We start from the raw sequence: 26,070 nt of genomic DNA, 5'->3' as shown, positions 1-26,070 counted from the left end.
TTTCACTCATTTATAATTTTAAAATGGTAGGTTTATTTTTAGTCCTGTAACAAACCTTAATTATTTTTTTCAAAAATTTAATTTTTGTTTAAAATATTTAATTTAATGTAATTTGAACTCATTTTAAAAGCGTGATGGTTTTTAAAATTTAATGTTTTACTGTCTTTTTTCAGTGATCCCCATTCATACTTTTGACAGGTCTATCTGTCAAAAGTATGATGGGGGATTCCCTTCTTTCATTGGCTCGTCTGGCCCATGTGATCCCAGGGACGCTTGCGAACCGCATGCGCTCCTGGGATACATGGGCCCTGCGCATTTCGACTGTGGAGAGGCCCAGCATCGAAAGTGTCCGGACGTCGGGAGCCCTCAGGTAAGTGCGTAGATTTTTTTCCGATAGGAGGCATCCGCACGTGGGAAGCCTCCTATCGGAAATTACGGGCCATTATTGCTGACTCTAGATTAATGGCTGTAATCCTAGGGTACAGTAGCTCCAAGCCAGTCCCTCTCTCCGGTTACATCCACTGATCATTCATATAAAATACTCAAAAAAGAAACAAAATACAAAAGGAAATGCTTATAAACTCATATTTAAATAGGGTACGAATGAGGAAACTCGTGGTTTAATCATAGCTTAAGCACATAGGCTATGTATGTACTGTCGGCCCATACTTAAGTGTCAGCTTGGCTCAGTGGTAGCACTATTGCCTCGGAGTCGGATGCTCATGGAATCCAAGTGCCACTCTAGGACCTAAGCATATAATCTAGGTTAACATTTTAATGAACTACTAAGGGAATACTGAATTATTGGAGGCATCATCTTTTGAATGAGACATTAAAACAAGGTCCATCTGCTGTTTAGGTGGGTGTTAAAGGTCCCATAGCATTACTTGAACAGCAGAGAAATTCAGTGTGTCCTGGCTAACATATTTCCCTCAACCAACAGCAGCAAAAACAGACAAACTAGTCACTTATCCCATTATAGTTTGGGGGAGCTTGCTATGGACAAATTGGCTGCTGCATTACTAGACTACACTGCAAAAAGCAATTCATTGGGTGTGTCTTCAAATGCAGGATTTGATTTGTATCAGACAGAGTCAGGGATTCATAAGATTGGGATCAGTCCACCACAATAAAATAAACCGAAGTATAAGAATAAGGAAATTAGAAATATGATTTTGTGTAATGTGAAAAGAGATGAAGTTGGATTACTGATGTGATGGAAGAGGGAAAAAGGGGCGCACAATACCGTACCAAAGGTGTTGTGACAAATATTGCAATATGAATATTATCAGCATGTTACTGGTAACTTCAGTGACTGGAATAACTAGGGTAACAAAAAGTGAATTTTACCACATAAATATAAAAATATAAATATAAACTACAGGGTCAGTGCCCAATTATTAAACAAGATCATGTTTACTTATTGTTTAAGTAAGTCATTTTTGATGCAGAAAAATCTTTAATTGGTTATCTAGCTTGCATACATTGTAAATGTTTGTTATGCAAATTATGGTTCTCCACACTCAGAAAATCTGCAAATTATATGTTTGCATCATGCTTATTTTTTTAATACTGACATTGGCATCATTTGAATAAAGCTGTCTTTGGAGAGCCGTACAGGAACTGTGTTGCAGCAAAAAGCGTATAACAAAGAGAGTGTCCTGATGACTTTTGTATTATTGAAGCAGCCATAAACAATGTACGTTAGTTCAGAGGACATTTGGTGCAGGAATAACTCTGTTTTTCTGAATGAAATTGTATCAATGTCTTCACATAAAGGTCAAATATCAAAGAAAAAAGGTTGGCATTGGCTATCTTGTTTTGCACAATAATCTGTTAAACATATCTTCTGTATTCAAAAATACATTAAAATAACAGTAATGTCCATATTAGATGTTCACAATATAATGATTATTTCTTTCATAGGGACTATTCTATATTTGAGTAAGCTGATGTTATTAGGTTTAGGCATTAGCTGAATCTCATTCCTTTGATTTTGTTAAGAGCTGAAAAAATAGGCACAGCTTTTCATTGGTGAGCATGTTTGAGGCACTTATGACTGTGTGGTAGATGGGATAAAAGGTTCAATAATACATTTACAACACGACAATGTTGCATTGTAATGCTGACACTGCCCTTAACAGGATCACATAATTCTTAAAGAAACAAATGAAAGTAGTTTTCCCAATACTCCTAAATTTTAATTCAATCTATCAGAATTAAAAAGACAAAGACTATTAGATCAAAAGCTTTTTGAGATATTAAATAGAACACAGTGGACTTTTATTAACCAATATTAAAGAAAATATAAGTGAGGAAAATTGCCAAGGAAATTAAATGTATTTAACATGTTTTAGAAATGGGGTTTGGGGATATGTGCAGCTTATGTGGTTTCCAAAATTACATGTTAATCAAAATTTCACTACATCAGTATTCTTTCAACACAAAGTATTTTAAAAGTTTGCTATTTTGCCAAATGTCGTATTTGGAACCGTGAAAATATCAAATGGAGTTGAATCTAAGCCCTGATTTTGCACATTAAGGCCGAGCTTGCCCGTAGAATGGGTACGCTTATGTCAGCAGCAAGGAGGGACTGCGTTGACTGAGGGCAGCTTGTTTGAATAGAATAGCATCCCTGCACATGAGAAATGAACAAAGGGATCTTGGCCTGGAGTGCAATTGGCTGGGGGCTGGAAATCCAGCCAGGCAACTAGTACTCTGAAAATTACTTTGGTTGCTGGTAGAATGGAAGAATTGTGGGCAAATCTCCATTTTTTATTGGAGGTTTTGCTCCATCACGAAAAGAAGGGCACCCTCCATCAGTCCTGGGAGCAAATTAAAAAGAGGACTGCCAAGGTAAGTATATCCACGTTCGTACATGTTATTAATATTCGGGCATAGCAGAAATTAAAATTGTGAGCTGCAACATTCTCAAGAAGGTAGTATGCAAAGCATGGTGGCAAACTTTCCCTGTTCCTTCACACTCTGTTATTGCAGAAAGGTGAAACGGCTTGTACTGCAACACAGGAATACTGAAGAGGTGTGCTGAAAACCAACATTGCCAACAGAATCAACATGCATGCTGCATTGGAATGCACTCACACAAAAAAGGAATGTGGACTAGCCACAGAGGTTGTTGTCTGGGTTCTCTGTGAATTTCTAATATGCCTTGTGTGCCCTTCCAGAGGAAGGCTGCTTAAAGTAAATGTGGTGGGGGTGAGGGGAGGCAGCCAACGTGCAGAAGCTGTTCTAATTTGAGAAGATGACGCTTGGCAGTTTTGGTCTGGAGTCTGTGGAAGGAGCAGGAGAGCAAGAGCTTGGAGGCATGTTGTTACCACCCAGCATTCATGATGCTTCAAATAATGCAGGTATTATGGATTGCCATGTAAGGAAGACATCACCGTTGCTTTTTGGTTTATGAGGAGCAATTATGTAAATTGAACATGTTCTCACTGAAAAACAGAATGTTGAGAGGTAATATGATAGTTGTTTTTAAGATTCTAAAGGGACTAGATAATGCACACCATGACACTCTGTTTCATCTTGTCCAGTACAGTAGAACTAGAGGACATAGCCTGCACTTGAAGGAGGGTAAATTCAAAATGAATCTGTGGAAACATTGCAAATATGTCACTTGCTTGAAACATGTATGAACTTTCTGGCAGTAAGTCTACATAATACATTCCAAAGAAGGTGCTGCCATTTTATTTCCCAACTCAAGTTTTATGTCTGTGCTTCAAAGTTTACTCTCCGTGTTTTCCCTTGGTGACAGTAAAAATGTGTTATTTTATTACCTAATCTTGTGCTCCTTCTAAGCGCTACCTCAATGGAAGCAGCCTGCTGCTCCGCAATGAGCGCTTCTTGACAAAGCTGTAGTGATGCACCTCTTTGTGCTGAGTTATGAAATAGCCCTTCAACTACTGCTGGGATTCTGGGCCCTGCGCTGGGAAGAGAGGCTAGTGCTATGGTAAAGTGCAGTGCAGAGATCAGTGATTAAAAAATGTGAAGGATGTAAAAATACTTCCTTGGAAGCCTGTAAGTAAAGTTGGTGCCCTCCTCAGCTCAACAACTCCTCACTTACACTTGTCTGAAGTGATGAGGGGGCTTTTAGACCAGGTTTTTTTGGGTGTAATCGATTGCAGGAGTGACATAAACCTAGGAAACTTCTGTGCACTTGAACAGTGCAGCGGTAAAATGATCCATCAGGGCTTTGACAGGCATAAGATTTGTACTGTTAAAAAGATCAAGGAAATTTGTGTTTAGTGCAAAAACGGCATAAATGTACCCAAATGTGCTAAAATGTAAATTTCCTCTATCTTTTCAGTGCAATAACAACACAACAGCACTGGGCATGCTGAAGACAACAAGGTAATTCAGGGCTATAGGCCCTGGGACATTAATATATGAATCCTTTGTGACTTTCTCTGAAATTCCCTTCACCACTGTTTTAGTAAGAAAGATAGAAAGAAAGACTTGCATTTATACAGTGCCTTTCATGACCTCAGGATGTCCCAAACCGCTTTACAGCCAATTAAGTATTTGAAGTATAGTCACTGTTGTAATGTAGGAAATGCAGCAGTCAATTTGCACACAGTCAGGTCCCACAAACAGCAATGTGATAGTGACCAGATAGTCTGATTTAGTGATATTGGTTCAGAGATAAATATTATCCAGGACACCGGAGAGAAATCCCCTGCTCTTCTTCAAATAATGGGATCTTTTACATCCACCTGAGGGGGAAGACGGGGCCTCGGTTTAACGTCTCATCCAAAAGAGTCCTTCAACAAATTATTTTAAACAAGTTAATATCTCCACTAAAGAAGTAAAGAGAGGAATTTCAGAAGAATATCTTAAGTGGTTTTGAACTAGTATCCTGTGGTGAAATTGTAGGGCACTGGTAAATCATATCAAGGTAAATGTTATGAATTTGTGCTTCCTGCATGGAGATTTATGCATCAGAAGCACATATTGGGAATTTGAATGTGGAAATAGCAGGCCCTGGAGAATTTTCCATTGTTATGATGTATAATGTGTCATTTTTTTAAATCACCTAATGTAGTTGTGTTTTGTATCACGTAATCTTGTGTTTTGTTATTGCATATTTATATAAAGGAAAAGTAAAAGGGAAATTCTCTATGTTTCAGCCTCCTCTGTTCCTGGGATCCCTTATTTGAAACTTTGACAGATAGCTGGTCAACACTGAATGAGAAGTTGCAAATTCTGGTTAGTTAAATCAGGTAGGGATTGTCACTATCTTGTGTAGCAGTTATTCCATTACTTACAGAAATTGGAGGTTAGTGACAAATCTATTTAATGATTGAAAACATTCTCAGTAGTTTCTTTTAATCTTCATAATGTTTCTATTGGTTAAGTCATAGTTTAAATGGGAAAAGGATCAAAAACACCAGAACTATCATCAGTGATGTACATATTCTTACTACATAACTATCCCAAACAAACAACCACAAACAATTTTTTTCCTTTCCCAGTATAAAATCACAGTCCTTTGGATCTTTCATCATGTTAGATATTAGCTTGATGCCTTCCTGTAATATGGTTTGTGACAATCTATTCCCATCCCATTAGTGGTAACAAGGCAATCTTGCGCATTCCAAGGATTACATTATTTGCATAAGATCAAGCATCCAAGACAAGAAAAACAGATCGCAGTGGATGCATTAGAAATGGATCAACAAACATTATCTGAAGATGTGTTACAAGAAATTACATCTGCTGCGTGGGAGCCTACCCGATTACTGTCAAACAAGCTATAACTTACAATAAAGGCTATAAATGATGCGCTATTTTCCAATTGATTTCCTGCTATTGTTGGGGAATTTCATTGATCTTATTTTACGAAATAAACAGGTGAACACTAAAAGATTAGAATGATACATAATTTATAGTCGGTTAAGGATTTTTTTTCAATTATTTGCCTGTAAACTGTAGTGCACTTTATGGGACACACAAAACACTGCCACCAGCTTTTTGTTATAATTAAGAAAGTGTTTTGCATAAAAGGAAAATGGAAGGAACTAATATGTGGCTGCTGTGGGATATCAAATTACATATGCAGATACATGTTGGGTTATCAAATAATACCAAATTAACTATATCATGGATATGTACTTTATGAAAGAAAAGATATGTACTTTATGAAAGAAAAGATATGTAAGCAGTTTTAAAGATCAAAGGATTGAATTTCCATGTGGATTCTCCCGATCATCTGCCGTAACCTTGACAGAAGGTCCATGGAAACATTGCAGAAATAGTGTAAAAGGCGCTTGCTTCATTTCTCTGGGGTTTCCATGGATCTTGCATCAAAATTACAATGGACGATTGGAAGAACCCCTGTGTAATTCCAACTCCAAGGCTTCAATTCTAATCAGCTTTCAGCAATCTTAATAGAGCACATTAAGATAGTTTTATCCTAAATGAGGTACAATTTCTGAAGGCTGGTGAGAAACTAGCTTTGAATGAAGCCCAAGTAGCACAGCTTGTTTACAACACTTCCTTCCCATATTTAGCATGAGAGTTTGAAGTCTGCTCTCTCAGAAGGTCTCTTCAGCATCTGGTCACTATTTCTTTAACAATAGCTATCCGTCCTCTTGGACCCCCAATACACAAATCCCAGTGACAGACTCAAGTATCCAGCTGGCAAGATGAAGAGGAACTGTTGGATACTCCAAATAAAGTCTTGTGTGTGGTTGTAATTTATGAGGGAGTTTAAAAATTCAGGTCACAGTTACAAAGGCAGCCTTTTTAAACACACACAATGTGCTATGCATAGTAAATCCCTTGTTTCCATTCCCTAATGTTTTAGTGGGAAGATGGAGTAAGATACGGAGGGAGATTTACGACTTTACCACCTGGGCATTAAGCATTGCCTGGATGGAGCGCAAAGAGGAAAATCCAGCAGGGAGCAGTGCACATCCCTAACAGAATCCGTCTGGTTTTCCTTCCATTTAAATTAAAGGCATGCCATCCTCCCTGCCCAGTTTTACTCTTTGCAATCCACCCGAGTGATGCTTAATATCCAGGTTGTAAAGACAAAAATCTACCCCATGGCCTTCCAGGTTCTGTTTTAGATTACTTAGGCAGTCTGCGCAACTATTATGGTGTTGTTATGGTTTGATCACAGTCTTTTTAACTCCAGCATGATAAATTAACATGTACTGGTAGGACATTTTAACATTAAAGCTAAAGAAACTGATCATGTGGCAATGCAGTGGCACAGTGAAATAAAGAATAGATTTGCCTTTCTAATCTAGGCTTTATTAACTTAAAAACCCTGTAGCACATCTTCAACACCCAGTCCCAACTAAAGGCTGGAAAGAACTGAATTTAAGATGGCCACCACAAATCACATGACATCAACTACCAATGAGATTACAACATATATCGCAAGGCAGGAAACAAACAACCAATCACAATACTTCTTACTAAACATAAAGAATAATCACCACATTCACCCCTCCTTTTAAAATATACACCAACCTAAATAACCTTTACAATTTATAATTAATTATTTACAACTAAAACTATGCAGAGACAAAATAAAACTATTCAACATGACACAATACTAAGTGAGCAACAACAAATAGTAACATTGCACATAAGTATTAAGTATCTCTCAACTAAAACAATAATATAATATTTCAACAATTTTAAAACATTACTATCAATTTAAAAGTTCATTTTCAATCGGTCGACCGGATATCTTGTTCGTGTCGACCTTCTTAACCTTGGTGAAATTCCTTGCCCTCCCACACCAGGAGACACAGAAGTATCTTCTGCAGGAAGGCTATCCATATCCCGATTTTCAACTGTTTCCGGATTAGAAATCCCATCAGGAGGAAAACTGGGACGGTCATGAACATCCATCGAGGGCTGACTAATAGAAGTATAATTATCTGCAGTCGGATTGGAAATATTCGTAGTATCTGTAACAGCATCCACATTATCTGAATCATGACTATTGTTAATATCCTCAGAAGAGGGCTGGCCACCACAAGGAGCCAAGTCTTTAATTGAAACGGTACTTTCTTTCCCATCTTGGAATCGAATATGAGCATATTGGGAATTTGCCTCCAACAGCGCCACCTCCTCCACTAAAGAATCATATTTTGACAATCTAACATGGTGTCGAAGCAGCACAGGTCCCTGCATAGTAAGCCATGAAGGTACCGAATATCCCGTAGTAGATCTCCGCGGATAGTTAAAGAGCCTTTCATGGGGGGTCACATTAGTAGCCGTTGAAAGCAATGATCTAATGGAATGCAGGGCATCAGGCAGTACCATTTCCCACTGTGTATTCTTAAGGTTCCGGGATGTCAAAGCCAACATAACTGCCTTCCAGATCACCCCATTGTATCGTTCGCACTGTCCATTACCCTGGGGATTATACGGGGTAGTTCTGCTAGTAGAAATTCCCCGACTCTGAAGGTATTCCTTCAACTGGGAAGACATAAAAGAACTTCCCTGATCTGAATGGATATACGCAGGCATCCCAAAGATGACAAAAAGTTGAGTCAGACATTTGATAACTGTAGCAGCTGATACATCTGCGCAAGGAAAAGCAAAAGGGAACCTTGAAAACTCATCCACAACAGTAAATATATATCGGTTTTGAGTAGTTGAAGGAAGAGGCCCCTTAAAATCGATGCTCAAACGTTCAAAAGGAGAAGTAGCCTTTATAAGATGAGCTCGCTGAGGCTTAAAGAAATTCGGTTTACACCGAGCACAGATAGAACATGATGAAGTCATCCGCTTGACGTCTTCAACTGAAAAGGGCAAATTCTTACTGCGTACGAAGTGTATCATCCTCGTAACCCCAGGATGGCATAAGGCATTGTGAAGATTAATAAGCGTATCTCCGTGAATCACAGAACAATAAGCCCTCGACAGCGCATCAGCAGCAACATTATCCTTCCCCGGACGATAAACTATATCAAAATGGTAACATGCCAACTCAATCCTCCACCTCATTATTTTATCATTCTTAATCTTTCCAAAATGTTTGACATCAAACATAAAGGACACAGACTTTTGATCAGTTACCAACGTAAAATGTCGCCCCGATAAATAATGTCTCCATTTACGCAGTGCTTCTACTATTGCATACGCCTCTTTCTCTATTGAAGAATGCCTTTTTTCACTATTGTTCAAGGTACGTGAGAAAAAGGCCACAGGTCTTCCATTTTGGTTCAGAGTAGCCCCAATTGCAAAATCAGAAGCGTCCGTCTCAATCACAAAAGGAACCTGCTCATCAATAGAATGCACAACTGCTCCAAGGATATCCTTTTTAAAATTATCAAAACACGTCCTGGCCTCCCATGATAGAGGATATGTCGTAACCCGAATAAGAGGCCGGATCTTCTGTGAAAAATTTGCAATCCAATTAGAATAGTAAGAAAACAGTCCAACAACTCGTTGCAAAGCCTTAGAATTAGTAGGACAAGGTAAATCAATCAATGGTCGCAGACGTTCTGGGTCTGGTTTAATCTTGTTTCCCGAGATAATGTACCCCAGTAGATTTACCTCAGTGGTCGAAAAGGTACACTTCTCTTTATTGAAAGTTAAACCAACTTTTTCCGCAGCTTGAAGGAATCTTTCTAAATTAGAATCATGCTCCACCCTTGATTTGCCACACACCGTAATGTCATCTAAGTATGAAAAGGTGTCAGAGAGAGAGTTATCACTTATAAGAGCATCCATTGCCCGTTGAAAACAAGCAACACCATTAGTAACACCAAATGGTATTCGGCAAAACTGGTACAGCTTTCCACCAGCCTCAAAGGCCGTATATGGTTGATCCTTCTTAACAATAGGAATCTGATGATAAGCACTCTTTAGGTCAATAGTGCTAAAAACCTTATACTGAGATACTTTATTGATAAGCTCATCAATCTTAGGCAAAGGGTACGCATCTAATTGAGTATACCTATTAATAGTTTGGGAATAGTCTATCACCATTCATTTCTTATGTCTCTCGTTAGTCGTGCCAACTACCTGTGCCCGCCAAGGCGAACAACTAGGTTCAATGATTCCTTCCAATAAGAGACGTTGAACTTCAGAATTAATAAATTCTCTATCCTGACTGCTATACCTTCTTGACTTGGTAGCAATTGGCTTACAATCCGGCATCAAATTGGAAAAAAGTGATAATGGAGAAATGGATAAAGAGGTTAATCCACAAATAGATAAAGGTGGCTTAGTCCCTCCAAATGAAAGACAGAGACTTGTGTAACTGAAGCACATCATGACCAATCAAAATATCCGCACAGAGATTAGGCAAAACAGATAAGCGTATATCAGTATACGTATTACCTAGAAGAATCAATTTCACAAGGCAACAACCAGCTACTTGTGAAGTGAGAGTCGTCTGAGCCATACACACCTGATAGGAAACAGGCGAAATTTTCAAATGCTTCTCCTTTGCAAACTGAAGACTTATAAAACTCTCGGTACTGCCTGTATCTATAAGGGCCTTCACTTCCAACCCATTAACTTGGGCCGTAACTATAGCTTTGTTTAGGCCATGAGCAAATGCAGCAGAAATTGATGCAATAAACGCCCTATCTAAAGGCTGAATAGTCACAGAGGAGGTAATTGAACCTGATGATTTACACACACGTGCGTAATGACCTCTCTTGCCGCATTTACTACACACAGCCTCCCGAGCAGGACACTTCAGACGAGGGTGCCGGACGTTCCCACAAAAATAACACTTCTGAATCCTAGAGGCAACAACCAATCACAATACTTCTTACTAAACATAAAGAATAATCACCACACACAGTGAGCTGACACTTAAATGCTATGAAGTGGGTACTTGCTAGTCATGTAAGCAATTTACCACATTGTAAATTCTCACTCAGCCATGCCTCATGTGTATGTACCTTTAAGAGAATAACTGGTCTCAGACTGCAGTACCGGCAGTGACCACCCCTGTATAAAAGGCGCTAGTGAGCCTCTGTTGTTTTCAGTTTCACTATTGACTTCCATCAGTAAAGACTTGTTTTGTTCAACTCCTGCTGTCCGTGTCTCAATCATTCACGGACATAATACCTCAGTCATCATATAATTCCTCATAGAGAGGAGGGAAAAGTTAGAGTATGATCCACATCAGTCCATTCTCAAGCATCCTACAGGGTTACTTAAGGGGGCCGAAAATCCTGAGGAGGTTGCATCCTGGTGAGTACCATAATGTACTCGCTGGGACCTTCTGCCGTTGACCCCTCCAGGATTAAGGGGAGGTTCCCTCATTACCCTACCAATGTCAGGCTCACATGCCATTAAGGTTTTCAAACTGTAGTGCTATAGGGCTGACAGGATCCCCCAGAAAGACAAGAGAGGTGTCGCCCTCAGCCTTTGTAAGATGGCCCGTAAAATATATATGAAAATATTTTTTATTCTTCAACCCTCCAGGTCATGACACATGCCAAGACTTCCATGGGTCAAGCCCACATCCTACATTTGCTGGCCTGGAATCATCAATATGTTCTGACTAGCTACTGAGAGACTGGGAATGCAGGAACTTCTAATGTTGGGAGTCCTGTTTCTGGCCATGTTCCTCCTATGCACTGACCTTGTTTGGGGCAAGTTGAGACTCTGACCCTTACATGACTCGAGTACCCTTACATGACTCGAGTGAATCTCTGACGCAAGGCTAGAACCCGGCATAGCCAGGTCCTAGCCTAATTTACAGCCCTGCTGGTGCACCCCCACTGAGCTATGGTGGGAATACACCAGAAGGGTTGTGGATTTTCAACCCCAAAATCTCCAATGCAAAACCCTAGACACAGGTTCCCTCTGCTCCGCTGCTCAGCCAGTGATTGGTGAGTGACTTGAGCAATCTCAAATAGAGCAGAAAATAAAATTAATTGAAAATGTGTGGAAAAATTGAACATGTACGATTCTTGTGGTGCAGGCTAATGGCCCAGAAATTCGGGTCCCAACACGTGAGTACGCATGGGGTACTCACGCGTAGGCCCAACGAAAGTGCTGGTTTCGTGCATGCACTGCGCATGCGTGGGAAACCGGCACTTCTGTTCCCCTGAAAGAAGGGGTAGACAGGTGGAATGCGTCCGCTGGAGAGGCAGCACGTGCGCATCGAACTTACGTTTTTTTTGCAGGTTTCTGCGGGAGGGTAAGTCTCCAGCAGTTACACTTTTAAAAAGCAGGCGCAAGGCCTGCTTTTAACAAGGTAAGTGGTGAATTAATTAAAATTAAAACATTTTTTCCACAGGTTTATTATTTTTAAATACTTTAAAGAAAGTTAAGTTTATTTTTAGCCCCGTTTGAAAATGTAATTAACTTTTTCAAAAATTTAAATTATTGTTTAAAATAGTTATTTCAGTAATTTATAGTTATTTTAAAAATGTTTTTTTTTAAATTTATTTGAAGTTTTAATGATGTTTTGGGGCTTATAGTATTTATAGGTTTGACAGCTCTTCCTGTCAAACTTATGAATGAAGCATTCCCTGCTACCATTGGCTCTCCATGGCCCACGTGATCCCAGGGGACGCATCGAACTAACTGCGCCCCTGGGATATGCAAGCACTGCGCGCCGGCAGTTGGAGGAGGCCCAGGATCGGAATCCCACGCGGGCCCACAGCACAACAACCGGCGTGCTAGGTAAGTGCAGGTCGGGGGCTTGCACCCGCGGGAAGCCCCCGACCCGAATTTCTGGGCCAATATTTTTCTACATTCTATATTTTCCTTCATTACAACAGTGACTATACTTCAAAAGTACTTCATTGGTTGCAAAGCGCTTTGGGACATCCTGTGGTTGTGTAAGGAGCTACATCAATGCAAATGTTTCTTTTTTCTTTTATTTTTGATCCTGATTAATTACTGAGGGAAGGAAATGGTGAGCGATGGCCTCAGTTACATCAGCAAGTATTCTTCAAACAGATACAACAACTTGCAATTATATAGCGCCTTTAACTTCACAAGAGAGTTATCAAACAAAATTTGATACCGAGCCATATAAAGAGATATTAGGCCAGGTGACAAAAAACATTGTCAAAGAGATAATTTTTAAGGAGCATCTTAAAGGATGAGAGAGGTAGAGAAGCAGAGAGGTTTAGGGAGGGAATTCCAGAGCTTAGGCATGGCCGCCAATGGTGGACCGATGACAATCGGGGATGCGCAAGAGGCCAGAATTGGAGGAGCGAATAGATCTCAGAGGTTTGTAGGACTGGAGGAGGTTACAGAAATAGGGAGGGGAAAGGCCATGGAGGGATTTGAAAACAAGTGAAGTTCCTGCATGGCTCACCTAGTAGGTGAGCCATATTGACCAGATAGATCCTAGGTTTAGTTCGTGGTCTATGTTGAGTTAGGTAATCACAGAATTATAGAATGATACAACACAGAAGGCGGCCATTCGGCCCATCGTGTCTGCACCGGCTCTTTGATAAGCCATCAAACTAATCCCACTCCCCTGCTCTTTCCCCCATAACCGTGTAAATTATTTCCCTTCAAGTATTTATCAAATTCGCTTTTGAATGTTACTATTGAATCTGTTTCCACCATCCTTTCAGGCAGTGCATTCCAGAGCACAACTGATTGTGTAAAAAAATGTTTCCTCATGTCACCTCTGGTTCTTTTGCCAATCACCTTAAATCTGTGTCCTCTGGTTACCGACCCTTCTGCCACTGGGAGCTGTTTCTCCTTATTTACTCATTATTCATGATTTTGAACACCTCTATCAAATCTCCTCTTAACCTTCTCTGCTCTAAGAACAACCCCAGCTTCTCCAGTCTCTCCACATTACTTAAGTTCCTCATCCCTGGTACCATTCTAGTGAATCTCCTCTGCACCCTCTCCATGTCATTGACATAATTCCTAAAGTGTAGTGCTCAGAATTTAACACAATACTCCAGCTGAGGCCTAAAAGTTTAGCATAATTGTATTAATAAAGCAAAGGATCCATATGCTTTTTTAACAGCCTTCTTAACTTGTCCTGCCACCTTCAAAGATTTGTGTATATGAACGCCCAGGTTTCTCCGTTCCTGCACTCCCTTTAAAATTGTACTATTTAGTTCATATTGCCTCGCCTTAAGATTCCTACCAAAATGTATTAGATCACACTTCCCTACATTAAATTTCAACTGCCACGTGCCTGCCCATTTTATCAGTCTGTCTCTGTCCTCCTGAAGTCTGTTATGATCCTCTTCATTGATTACTACATTTCTGAGTTTTGTATCATTAGCAAACTTTGAAATTATGCCCTGTATACCCAAGTCCAGGTCATTAATATATATCAAAAGGTGCAGTGGTCCGAATACCAACCCCTGGGGAACAGCACTGTATAATTCCCTCTAGTCTGAAAAGCCAACGTTCACCACAACAAATGCCAATTCATTTTGTCCTGGATTGGTGGGGGTTAGATTAGATAACCCCTGAAAATGGGCGCAGGGATCACAATGCACAATTAACCCATGCCCATTCACTGCAATGCAGGCTGCATGTCAAATGTGTTCTGCCAGCTTTTTTCCATGATTGCTGTGTGCAGCCAGCATTCCCCACCCTGTTCATTGGCTGCATGCATCAGCAAGGGGCATGATATCGTGAGTGCCTAGCACTACTTAAAGGCAGTCGCACCTCTTAATGGGGAGGTGCATTGTGGCTGCAAGAACTGGTGGGAGTCATTTGAAAACTGAATCTGTGCTCTGGTAATTTGATCAATGGCTTACCATGGTAGAGAGTGTGCACTGCACTGGAGGTCTTGGTGGAAGAGGTGGAACAGAGGAGGCCCTCCAGACACATGCTCAGGAGGCAGTGGGAAGAAATAATGGTGGAGGTGAATGCCAGGAGTATAGCTCCAAGAACATGGATGCAGCGCAGGAAGAGGTTCAATGATTTCACATGAGATGTCAATGTTAGTGAGTTCATCTTCAAATGGCATATCCTACCAACTGCACCACTAGCCTCATCCACTGCTCAATTGACTACATCCCATCACTCACCTACTAACAATCTCTATCAATCAGGACTCAATCCTAACATTCATATGCTTTACCTCACCCTCATGCACTTAGCACTGTTGCAAGCCTCACACGCACATCTCACAGCTCGCACACTGGCAAATATTTAACCATGACAGCCATATCACCCAAACATATTGTACGACACTCACTGATACCTTTGCTCTTTCTTGCAGGAGAAGGTGGCGCCTAACAGGAGGCAGCAGGAATTAACTGGAAGGGGACAAGTACATCTGCATGTTTTAATGCCCATGGAGGAGACAGTGCTGGCCATCATGGGAAGGGTTATCGCTGAGGCCGTGGCCATAAGCAGGGCTGAAGCAATTGATGCTGAGGGTATCTGCATACCTAATCTTCCTTCTCTCATCCCACTTCTCCCTCATCCCTCAATCCCTTCTGACTGTGAAGCTACAGAAATCATGCACTTTTTACTTTCTTCGCTCCCCTCACCATAACCCAACCTTTGTCCCTTTCTCATTTCAGATACCCAGGAACTGGAACCTACCCAGTCAGTAGAGGATGTGAAAGAAGAAAGTGAAGATGAAGAGACACCTTAATTTGATCTCACAGTCGCAGCCACCAGCTCAGATGCTGACACTGTGCTTATTTTAGAGGATAGAATCTGGGGGAAAGGATAGCGCAGGTGCCAGCTCACCGGAGGGTGAAGTCGCACACTAGTTTTGCTGCAGAGACTCAGATGAGGACTTCGCTAGGCCATGCTACTTAAAAGACAGATGGTTGTACACACCCAAATGCTTGGTGCATTGGAAATCCTGCACTCATTGTCAAGGAGCATGGAGGGCTCCAGCACCACTTGGCACAGGGCTTTGCAGAGAGCTTGGAGTCCATCCTTTCCAACACAGAGCAGGTGGTCACCTCCATCAGCACACCTGTAGAACCAACCATGATGTGGCATTTGATGGCCAATGTCTCAGCTTCCATTGCAGCACAAGCAACTTCCATCAAAGGTGTGAGTGCTGTCTGGCAAGCTCGGACTGCTGCCATGCAAGCTCGGACTGCTGCATTATGGCTGTGGATACCAGTGTCCAAAGGGACTTGCAGGGTGTCACAGCAGTCTAGCAATCTGTTGTCCCAGCAGATTAATAGGATTGCTGAGGTGCCGCCCCGGCAGAGTGGCAGTGGCTTCATGGATTACGAAGGTGACATGAGGAAAAACTTTTTTACTCAGTGAGTGGTTATGATCTGGAATGCAATGCCTGAAAGGGTGGTGGTGGCAGACTCAATCAAGGCTTTCAAAAGGGAGTTGGATAAGTACCTGAAGGAAAAAAATTTGCAGGGCTATGAGGAAAGGGCGGGGGAGTGGAACTAGCTGAAGTGCTCTTGCTGAGAGCCAGCACAGGTTTGACAGGTCGAACCTGTTGTCCTCTTTCAGGATGACAGCATTTGTGCTCCCACCCCCGCCACTTCACCAGTGTCCTTGCTGTTGCCTGTCAGCCAGCCCAGACTGCTGCAGCCCAGGCTGAGATGGTGCAGTCTGAAACTGGGCCTTCTAGGGCCAGAGCTGCTCGAGGTCGCCCTCCAAGGCTATCAGCCCTCTTCTCAACTGAGGGTCAGCAGCGTTCCACTAACCATGCTGCAGCCATTGGGGAAGTACCTCGTAAGAGCACTAGGAGGGGCAAAGGCACACAGAAGAGGCACTAAGGGAATGCACAAGTTTATTTTTGTATGCATTATGGCATGATTTAATTTATAAATTTGGATTGGAATGTGTATTTTGTGTTGGCTTTTATTTTTGTGTTGCCGGAAAGAGGACGATGTGAAGGTCAGTGATAGAGGAAAGTTAAGGAGTGTGGGACAGTAGGTGAATGGGGAATTGTGGTTGAGGTTACTGGCATCGCTTATGCATTATTTGATCACATACAGCCCAGGCAGAAAGAGGCTGCCTACGTTGTAGCCTCCCTGCAATGGGCACTACAGAGCCCAATTTCTCCCCCCATTGTCTCTAAACATTTCCCTACATTAGGCTGACTGGCCTGCAGTTGCTGGATGTATCCCTGTCCCCTTTTTTGAACAGTGGTGTAACATTTTCAATCCTCCAGTTCACCCCCATATCCAAGGAGGATTGGAAGATTGTGGCCAGAGGCGCCGCAATTTCCACCCTTAGTTCCCTCAGTAACCTAGGAAGCATCCCATCCAGACCGAGTGACTGTTCTACTTTGAGTACTGCCAACCTATTAAGTACCTCCTCTTTATCTATTTTTATCCTATCCAATATCACAGGTGCCTCCTCCTTTACTGCTGTATTGGCAGCATTCTCTTCTCCAGAGAAGAATCAGCTAGGGTGACTGTAGAGCCACTTAAGCTTGCTTCAGTGCCCTTGGACTAGGAAAGAAAAATGGGTTCCCACTCTGTATTGTTTTGTATGTGGGTTCAATGACGAGACATTTATGAAAGAGAATGTCTTTTAATCTAAAGCTTGTTCATCTCTGTTAACAGCATTACAGGAGACACCATCTTAGAGATCCATCTAAAGCGAAACTGAAACTAAACCTAAACTGCTTGTCTCTCACATGCCCTCTGCTGGTCAGGCATAAATAATCAATACATGCAATTATGCTGGTAAGGCATCATAATCAAACAGGCAAATACCATCACTATTTGCTCATATCATTACACACTCCTGGTCACTATCCCACAACCTGTGCTTGAGTGGAGATGAGTGGGCTTTGGGTGAGGTCAGAATCAGGCTTAGTGGTGATGCCTCATACTAGGGTTAAACATGAAGAAAGGCAATGTGGGCAAAGTACCAGAGGCCAATTGGTACCAATGAAATTATAGCCCAGCTATAAGTTCAGGAACTGCAGGGCGGGGGCACAGGGAAATGGAAATATTGGCAACAAAGTAAGTACAACAAAGGTAAAAGGCAATACAAAGCTATGGAATTGTGGGAATGTATAATTCCTGTTTGCAGTTAAGATTCATACGGAAAGGCTGCACATTTCCTCACCAGAAAGGTGGGAAAATTACGGGAAGAGCAAACCAGAATTGCTTTTACAAAGTACAGTTTCAAATTAGCCTAGCCAGGCAGAGATCGGGATGGAAATTGCATGTGTGCCATTTTAGCTGGGCACACTGAAAAGAATAGAAAATAACTAAAAGCTACAAATCAAATAGTACTTCCGTATTGGCAGCTGTTGTGATGTCACAATAACATCTGTGTTGATGAATAACTCAGTTTATAGATTATGGGGATAAAGCTAGGATAAGATGAAGGACACAGCTGGTTGATCAAATAAAAATATGAAAAAAGGACAGGGATGTGAAACTGCTTGGATAGAATTGGGTGATAGAAAATGATAGGAGCTGGAAATTGTAATGGACCAAGCCAAAAGGAAAAGGGCAAAGACAGCAGATCATGGGAATTGAATGGAAAGATGGAAAATTATTAATTTGGAAGATTGCAGGGATATAGCCAGGAGCTATTGAGAGCTGAACAAGCAAGGAAGTAGAAAAGGAGAGAATTGGGATGTTAAACATTTCTTTGGAAACAACAAGAATAATGCCACTGTAGAAATATAGGTAAACAACTTTTAAAAGAAAACTATAGAGAGATGCATGAAACAAATATAACAAAGGGAAACTAAATGGGATCAACAGAAACAAGTGCACTATAGTCTTTTGACAGCTGAGCTTCCTTTACAGTTAAACTGACTTATAAGTAAATATAAATGAAGAAAATGCATCTCACAAAGTCAGTTTATTTTAACATGGGGTGTGGGGATGAGCCCAACCCGTTTGAATCTTGGATTAATTCTGGGTGTATATGAAATCAGAGACTTAAGAATAATTCAACGTTTGTTTGTATTAACTGAAAAATGCAATCTGACAATAATTCAAGGTAAACTAGTCATCCTAGTAGGTAATTGCAATTTAATTTTAAATATGTAATTAAATAGTACCAATGCAACTTTTTATTTTCTAGTATGCATATCCTGTGAATGAATTTCCAGGCATTTTTACTTTCAAGATTCCATGTAGAACAATAAAATATTGTATATGTTTACTTAAGGTTTTAACTATGTTGAGCCTGATTATTAATACAAAATGCAAAACTTACCAGTCACATTGTATGTTTGTTCACTGCCTGTGTAGATCAGTTTACCATCTTTGAACATAATATAATGGGTGATAATACCATTTGGTCGCTTTGGTAAAGGCCATGACACCAATAATGAAGTAGGAAAAGACACAACAGATGGAGCGTGAACATCTTCAGGAGCTAAAAGAAAAAGACGACAAATAAAGTTTAGGTACTCTTGTTTAGTGTACAGTTTACTTTAAATTCAAATTTCCCCAATTCCATTTATACAGCATTCTCCTTAATAAAGGCAACTTTTATTCAATTTACAGTTTCTATTTTTGTTATAATGCTAAATGGTTAATCATTCTTATATTACAAGAGCAAAAACACCAGCCCCCCGGTTAGCGATGCCTCCCTTCCGGAGGAGCTTAACAACTTCTACGCTCACTTCGACAGGGACAACAGGGAGCCGGCTACCAAAGCCTTGCCACCCCCGGAAGACCAGGTGCTCACTCTGTCGACCTCCGACGTAAGGGGTGTTCTACGCGGAGTGAACACACGAAAGGCTGCTGGACTGGATAGCATCCCTGGACGGGTACTCAAGGAATGTGATCAGCTGGCTGATGTCTTCACCGCCATCTTCAATCTGTCATTGGCCCAGGTAGTAGTCCCCACATGCTTCAAAACCGCTACCATTATTCCTGTGCCAAAGCAAACGGCTGTGACGTGCCTGAACGACTATCGACCTGTCTCACTCACACCCATCATAATGAAGTGTTTCAAGAGACTGGTCCTGGCTCACATCAAAGCCAGTGTTCCCGCCTCTCTTGACCAACACCAGTTTGCCTATCATGCAAACAGATCAACGGAGGATGCAATCACAACTGCTCTACACTCTGCACTGAATCACTTAGATGGTTGCTGTTCATAGACTGTGGTGATTATTCTTTATGTTTAGTAAGGAGTATTGTGATTGGTTGTTTGTTTCCTGCCTTGGGATATATGCTGTAATCTCATTGGTAGTTGATGTCATGTGATTTGTGGTGGCCATCTTAAATTCAGTTCTTTCCAGCCTTTAGTTGGGACTGGGTGTTGAAGATGTGCTACAGGATTTTTAAGTTAATAAAGCCTAGATTAGAAAGGCAAATCTATTCTTTATTTCAATTTATTAACTTTATGTCAGAATGGAGCGATATCTTCAACCAGAACGATTCAATGCTGACCCTAATTCTGCAGGAGTGGATGATAAATGGAAACACTGGTATTGTACATTTAAAAACTTTTTGGGCGTGTTGGATCAAGAGTCTCTAAATAAGCTGAATATGCTGATCAACTACATTGCTCCGGATGTGTATAAGTATATTTTGGACTGTAAAACTTACGAAGTGGCTATTTCTACATTGGAAAAGATTTTTGTTAAACCAAAGAATGAGGTATTTGCACGTCACCTTCTATCTGCCCGTAGGCAGCAAGTGGGAGAATCTTTGGATACTTATTTACAAGCACTTCGGTGCCTTAGTGTTAACTGTAATTATAAGGCCGTGACGGCTGAAGAATATAAGGAAGAATCGGTACGGGATGCTTTTATTAATGGATTACTGTCTAGATCAATTCGTCAGCGGTTGTTAGAAAATAAGACTTTGGATCTTAAGAGTGCTTTTGAGCAAGCTTCTACATTGGATGTGGCTCAGAGAAGTTCGGATTCTTATGCTCTTTTTAATCGGCCTGTGACTGTGGTTTCGGCAGTTCCGGATGAAAAGGAATTATGTGGACGTAATAGGAGTGGTTTACTAGATTCTGAAACAGTTTCTACTTCGGCGGCTGTTGCCTCTAGGATTCAGAAGTGTTATTTTTGTGGGAACGTCCGGCACCCTCGTCTGAAGTGTCCTGCTCGGGAGGCTGTGTGTAGTAAATGCGGCAAGAGAGGTCATTACGCACGTGTGTGTAAATCATCAGGTTCAATTACCTCCTCTGTGACTATTCAGCCTTTAGATAGGGTGTTTATTGCATCAATTTCTGCTGCATTTGCTCATGGCCTAAACAAAGCTATAGTTACGGCCCAAGTTAATGGGTTGGAAGTGAAGGCCCTTATAGATACGGGCAGTACCGAGAGTTTTATAAGTCTTCAGTTTGCAAAGGAGAAGCATTTGAAAATTTCGCCTGTTTCCTATCAGGTGTGTATGGCTCAGACGACTCTCACTTCACAAGTAGCTGGTTGTTGCCTTGTGAAATTGATTCTTCTAGGTAATACGTATACTGATATACGCTTATCTGTTTTGCCTAATCTCTGTGCGGATATTTTGATTGGTCATGATGTGCTTCAGTTACACAAGTCTCTCAGTCTTTCATTTGGAGGGACTAAGCCACCTTTATCTATTTGTGGATTAACCTCTTTATCCATTTCTCCATTATCACTTTTTTCCAATTTGATGCCGGATTGTAAGCCAATTGCTACCAAGTCAAGAAGGTATAGCAGTCAGGATAGAGAATTTATTAATTCTGAAGTTCAACGTCTCTTATTGGAAGGAATCATTGAACCTAGTTGTTCGCCTTGGCGGGCACAGGTAGTTGGCACGACTAACGAGAGACATAAGAAACGAATGGTGATAGACTATTCCCAAACTATTAATAGGTATACTCAATTAGATGCGTACCCTTTGCCTAAGATTGATGAGCTTATCAATAAAGTATCTCAGTATAAGGTTTTTAGCACTATTGACCTAAAGAGTGCTTATCATCAGATTCCTATTGTTAAGAAGGATCAACCATATACGGCCTTTGAGGCTGGTGGAAAGCTGTACCAGTTTTGCCGAATACCATTTGGTGTTACTAATGGTGTTGCTTGTTTTCAACGGGCAATGGATGCTCTTATAAGTGATAACTCTCTCTCTGACACCTTTTCATACTTAGATGACATCACGGTGTGTAGCAAATCAAGGGTGGAGCATGATTCTAATTTAGAAAGATTCCTTCAAGCTGCGGAAAAAGTTGGTTTAACTTTCAATAAAGAGAAGTGTACCTTTTCGACCGCTGAGGTAAATCTACTGGGGTACATTATCTCGGGAAACAAGATTAAACCAGACCCAGAACATCTGCGACCATTGATTGATTTACCTTGTCCTACTAATTCTAAGGCTTTGCAACGAGTTGTTGGACTGTTTTCTTACTATTCTAATTGGATTGCAAATTTTTCACAGAAGATCCGGCCTCTTATTCGGGTTACGACATAGCCTCTATCATGGGAGGCCAGGACGTGTTTTGATAATTTTAAAAAGGATATCCTTGGAGCAGTTGTGCATTCTACTGATGAGCAGGTTCCTTTTGTGATTGAGACGGACGCTTCTGATTTTGCAATTGGGGCTACTCTGAACCAAAATGGAAGACCTGTGGCCTTTTTCTCACGTACCTTGAACAATAGTGAAAAAAGGCATTCTTCAATAGAGAAAGAGGCGTATGCAATAGTAGAAGCACTGCGTAAATGGAGACATTATTTATCGGGGCGACATTTTACGTTGGTAACTGATCAAAAGTCTGTGTCCTTTATGTTTGATGTCAAACATTTTGGAAAGATTAAGAATGATAAAATAATGAGGTGGAGGATTGAGTTGGCATGTTACCATTTTGATATAGTTTATCGTCCGGGGAAGGATAATGTTGCTGCTGATGCGCTGTCGAGGGCTTATTGTTCTGTGATTCACGGAGATACGCTTATTAATCTTCACAATGCCTTATGCCATCCTGGGGTTACGAGGATGATACACTTCGTACGCAGTAAGAATTTGCCCTTTTCAGTTGAAGACGTCAAGCGGATGACTTCATCATGTTCTATCTGTGCTCGGTGTAAACCGAATTTCTTTAAGCCTCAACGAGCTCATCTTATAAAGGCTACTTCTCCTTTTGAACGTTTGAGCGTCGATTTTAAGGGGCCTCTTCCTTCAACTACTCAAAACCGATATATATTTACTGTTGTGGATGAGTTTTCAAGGTTCCCTTTTGCTTTTCCTTGCGCAGATGTATCAGCTGCTACAGTTATCAAATGTCTGACTCAACTGTTTGTCATCTTTGGGATGCCTGCGTATATCCATTCGGATCAGGGAAGTTCTTTTATGTCTTCCCAGTTGAAGGAATACCTTCAGAGTCGGGGAATTTCTACTAGCAGAACTACCCCGTATAATCCCCAGGGTAATGGACAGTGCGAACGATACAATGGGGTGATCTGGAAGGCAGTTATGTTGGCTTTGACATCCCGGAACCTTAAGAATACACAGTGGGAAATGGTACTGCCTGATGCCCTGCATTCCATTAGATCATTGCTTTCAACGGCTACTAATGTGATCCCCCATGAAAGGCTCTTTAACTATCCGCGGAGATCTACTACGGGATATTCGGTACCTTCATGGCTTACTATGCAGGGACCTGTGCTGCTTCGACACCATGTTAGATTGTCAAAACATGATCCTTTAGTGGAGGAGGTGGAGCTGTTGGAGGCAAATTCCCAATATACTCATATTCGATTCCAAGATGGGAAAGAAAGTACTGTTTCAATTAAAGACTTGGCTCCTTGTGGTGGCCAGCCCTCTTCTGAGGATATTAACAATAGTCATGATTCAGATAATGTGGATGCTGTTACAGATACTATGAATATTTCCAATCCGACTGCAGATAATTATACTTCTATTAGTCAGCCCTCGATGGATGTTCATGACCGTCCCAGTTTACCTCCTGATGGGATTTCTAATCTGGAAACCGTTGAAAATCGGGATATGGATAGCCTTCCTGCAGAAGATACTTCTGTGTCTCCTGGTGTGGGAGGGCAAGGAATTTCACCAAGGTTAAGAAGGTCGACACGAACAAGATATCCAGTCGACCGATTGAAAATGGACTTTTAAATTGATAGTAATGTTTTAAAATTGTTGAAATATTATATTATATTGTTTTAGTTGAGAGATACTTAATACTTATGTGCAATGTTACTATTTGTTGTTGCTCACTTAGTATTGTGTCATGTTGAATAGTTTTATTTTGTCTGTGCATAGTTTTAGTTGTAAATAATTAATTATAAATTGTAAAGGTTATTTAGGTTGGAGTATATTTTAAAAGGAGGGGTGAATGTGGTGATTATTCTTTATGTTTAGTAAGAAGTATTGTGATTGGTTGTTTGTTTCCTGCCTTGGGATATATGGTGTAATCTCATTGGTAGTTGATGTCATGTGATTTGTGGTGGCCATCCTAAATTCAGTTCTTTCCAGCCTTTAGTTGGGACTGGGTGTTGAAGATCTGCTACAGGATTTTTAAGTTAATAAAGCCTAGATTAGAAAGGCAAATCTATTCTTTATTTCATAGACTGCAGCTCAGCATTCAACACTATCGTCCCCAACAAGCTGGCCACCAAACTCCACACTCTTGGCCTGAACACTTCCCTCTGCAACTGGACCCTGGACTTCCTAACAAACAGACCCCAGTCTGTCAAATTAGGTAACCCCACCTCCCCCCCCTGACCCTGAACACGGGGGCCCCACAAGGATGTGTGCTGAGCCCCCTCCTCTACTCCCTCTTCACCCACGACTGTGTGGCTGTTCATGGTTCCAACACCATCATCAAGTTTGCGGATGATACCACGGTAGTAGGCCAGATCACCAACAACGATGAGTCAGCCTACAGGGAGGAGGTCCAGCATCTCGTGAAGTGGTGCGCCAATAACAACCTGGCCCTTAACATCAAGAAAACCAAGAAATCATTGTGGACTTCAGGAAGTCTAAAGGCGGAAGTCACACCCCCATCCACATCAATGGGGCTGTGGTGGAAAGGGTGGACAGCTTTAAGTTCCTCGGAGTCCACATCACGGAAGACCTCTCCTGGTCCCTCAATACCTCCTCTCTGGTGAAGAAGGCCCAGCAGCGCCTATATTTCCTAAGGAGGCTGAAGGGATGTAACCTGTCACCCCTGATCCTCTCTAACTTTTACCGCTGCACAATAGAGAGCATCCTGACGAACTGTATCACAGTATGGTATGGCAGCTGTAGCCACTATGACCGGAAAGCCCTGCAGCGGGTAGTCAAAACTGCCCAACGCATTACCGGCACCCGGCTACCGACCATAGAGCACATATACCAGAAACGCTGTTTACGGAGGTCACGGACCATCATCAAAGACCCTACCCACCCCAGCCACAGTCTGTTCACCCTCCTGCCATTTGGGAGACGCTACAGATGCATTCGCACCCGTACGACCAGATTTAGGAACAGCTTCTTTCCCAGGGCTGTCATCCTACTGAACTCCACAAATAAACTCTAAAGCCTGCACATCTGCCAATGCACTTTATTATGGTTATGTTTATGTTAATGTATTACAAGCCAAATGAATGTTGAATGTTTAAATGTCTTAATCTAAATGTACACTCTCGGGAGCCGCAAGCCTACATTTCGCTGTACTGCACTTGTGCACTAACAATGACCATAAAGTTGATTATTATTATTATGTTTTAGGCAATGCAAGTGCACATTAGATACTCAAAGTCATTATAATCTGCCCTATCACTGTAAATCTAGAACAGTTTTTATTTTACAGATATATCAATTGTAGTATACTCACTTGTACTGGCCAGGTTATGTTTGCTACTAGTATTCCACTTTCCTTTAAAATTGTGCAGCACCACTCTACATCCATAGATGTATTTGCAATATACTGATAGGCCTAAACATGGGCACATGCACTATAGAGCTCAAAGTGTTAGAGGAAACTGGAGAACTCTGCACATACCACTCATATAACCTGGTTTCTACTAGCATTAATTTATTGGTCCAAGAGGTTGGAAATGGGAAGGCAGTTAGGCATAGCAAGGTTTGAATATGTATTATTGCAATGTGACATTTTGTTAGCTGTTTGACAGTTGCTAGACCAGAGCTGACAAAGCATTATGTCACTGGCATACAGTGGCCTTGGCCGAGTCTCTGAAGAGGTAGTGCACCTAAATTTAAGTGCAATTCAGTAGCTTCACTTTATGACTTTGTGTCAAATTTATGTTGTTATGGGTAT

The 26,070-nt window shown here is 41.2% G+C and overlaps 1 protein-coding gene and 1 long non-coding RNA gene across 8 annotated transcripts in view; one reads left to right on the top strand and one right to left on the bottom strand.

Annotated features, from left to right (window-relative positions):
* The window catches only part of ush2a (Usher syndrome 2A (autosomal recessive, mild)), a 1,396,947-nt gene that overhangs the window by 739,665 nt on the left and 631,212 nt on the right, over positions 1 to 26,070 (bottom strand). For all 7 annotated transcript variants that reach the window (XM_085981146.1, XM_085981156.1, XM_085981149.1 and 4 more), the window contains one exon: positions 19,072 to 19,233. In XM_085981146.1, the coding sequence (XP_085837272.1) occupies positions 19,072 to 19,233 (162 nt within the window). The remainder of the gene's footprint in view (positions 1 to 19,071; positions 19,234 to 26,070) is intronic.
* On the top strand, positions 3,147 to 5,865 carry LOC147121142 (uncharacterized). The gene is made up of 3 exons (XR_015077235.1): positions 3,147 to 4,368; positions 5,145 to 5,237; positions 5,587 to 5,865. It is a non-coding gene; the product is annotated as an uncharacterized LOC147121142 (long non-coding RNA).

The sequence above is a fragment of the Somniosus microcephalus genome, chromosome 3 (genome assembly GCF_052327205.1).
Source record: "Somniosus microcephalus isolate GS21.2 chromosome 3, FLI_Smic_1.0, whole genome shotgun sequence".
NCBI classification, from domain to species: Eukaryota; Metazoa; Chordata; class Chondrichthyes; order Squaliformes; family Somniosidae; genus Somniosus; species Somniosus microcephalus.
Note: the sequence above shows the minus strand (reverse complement) of the source record. Positions and strands in the feature narration are given on the sequence as shown.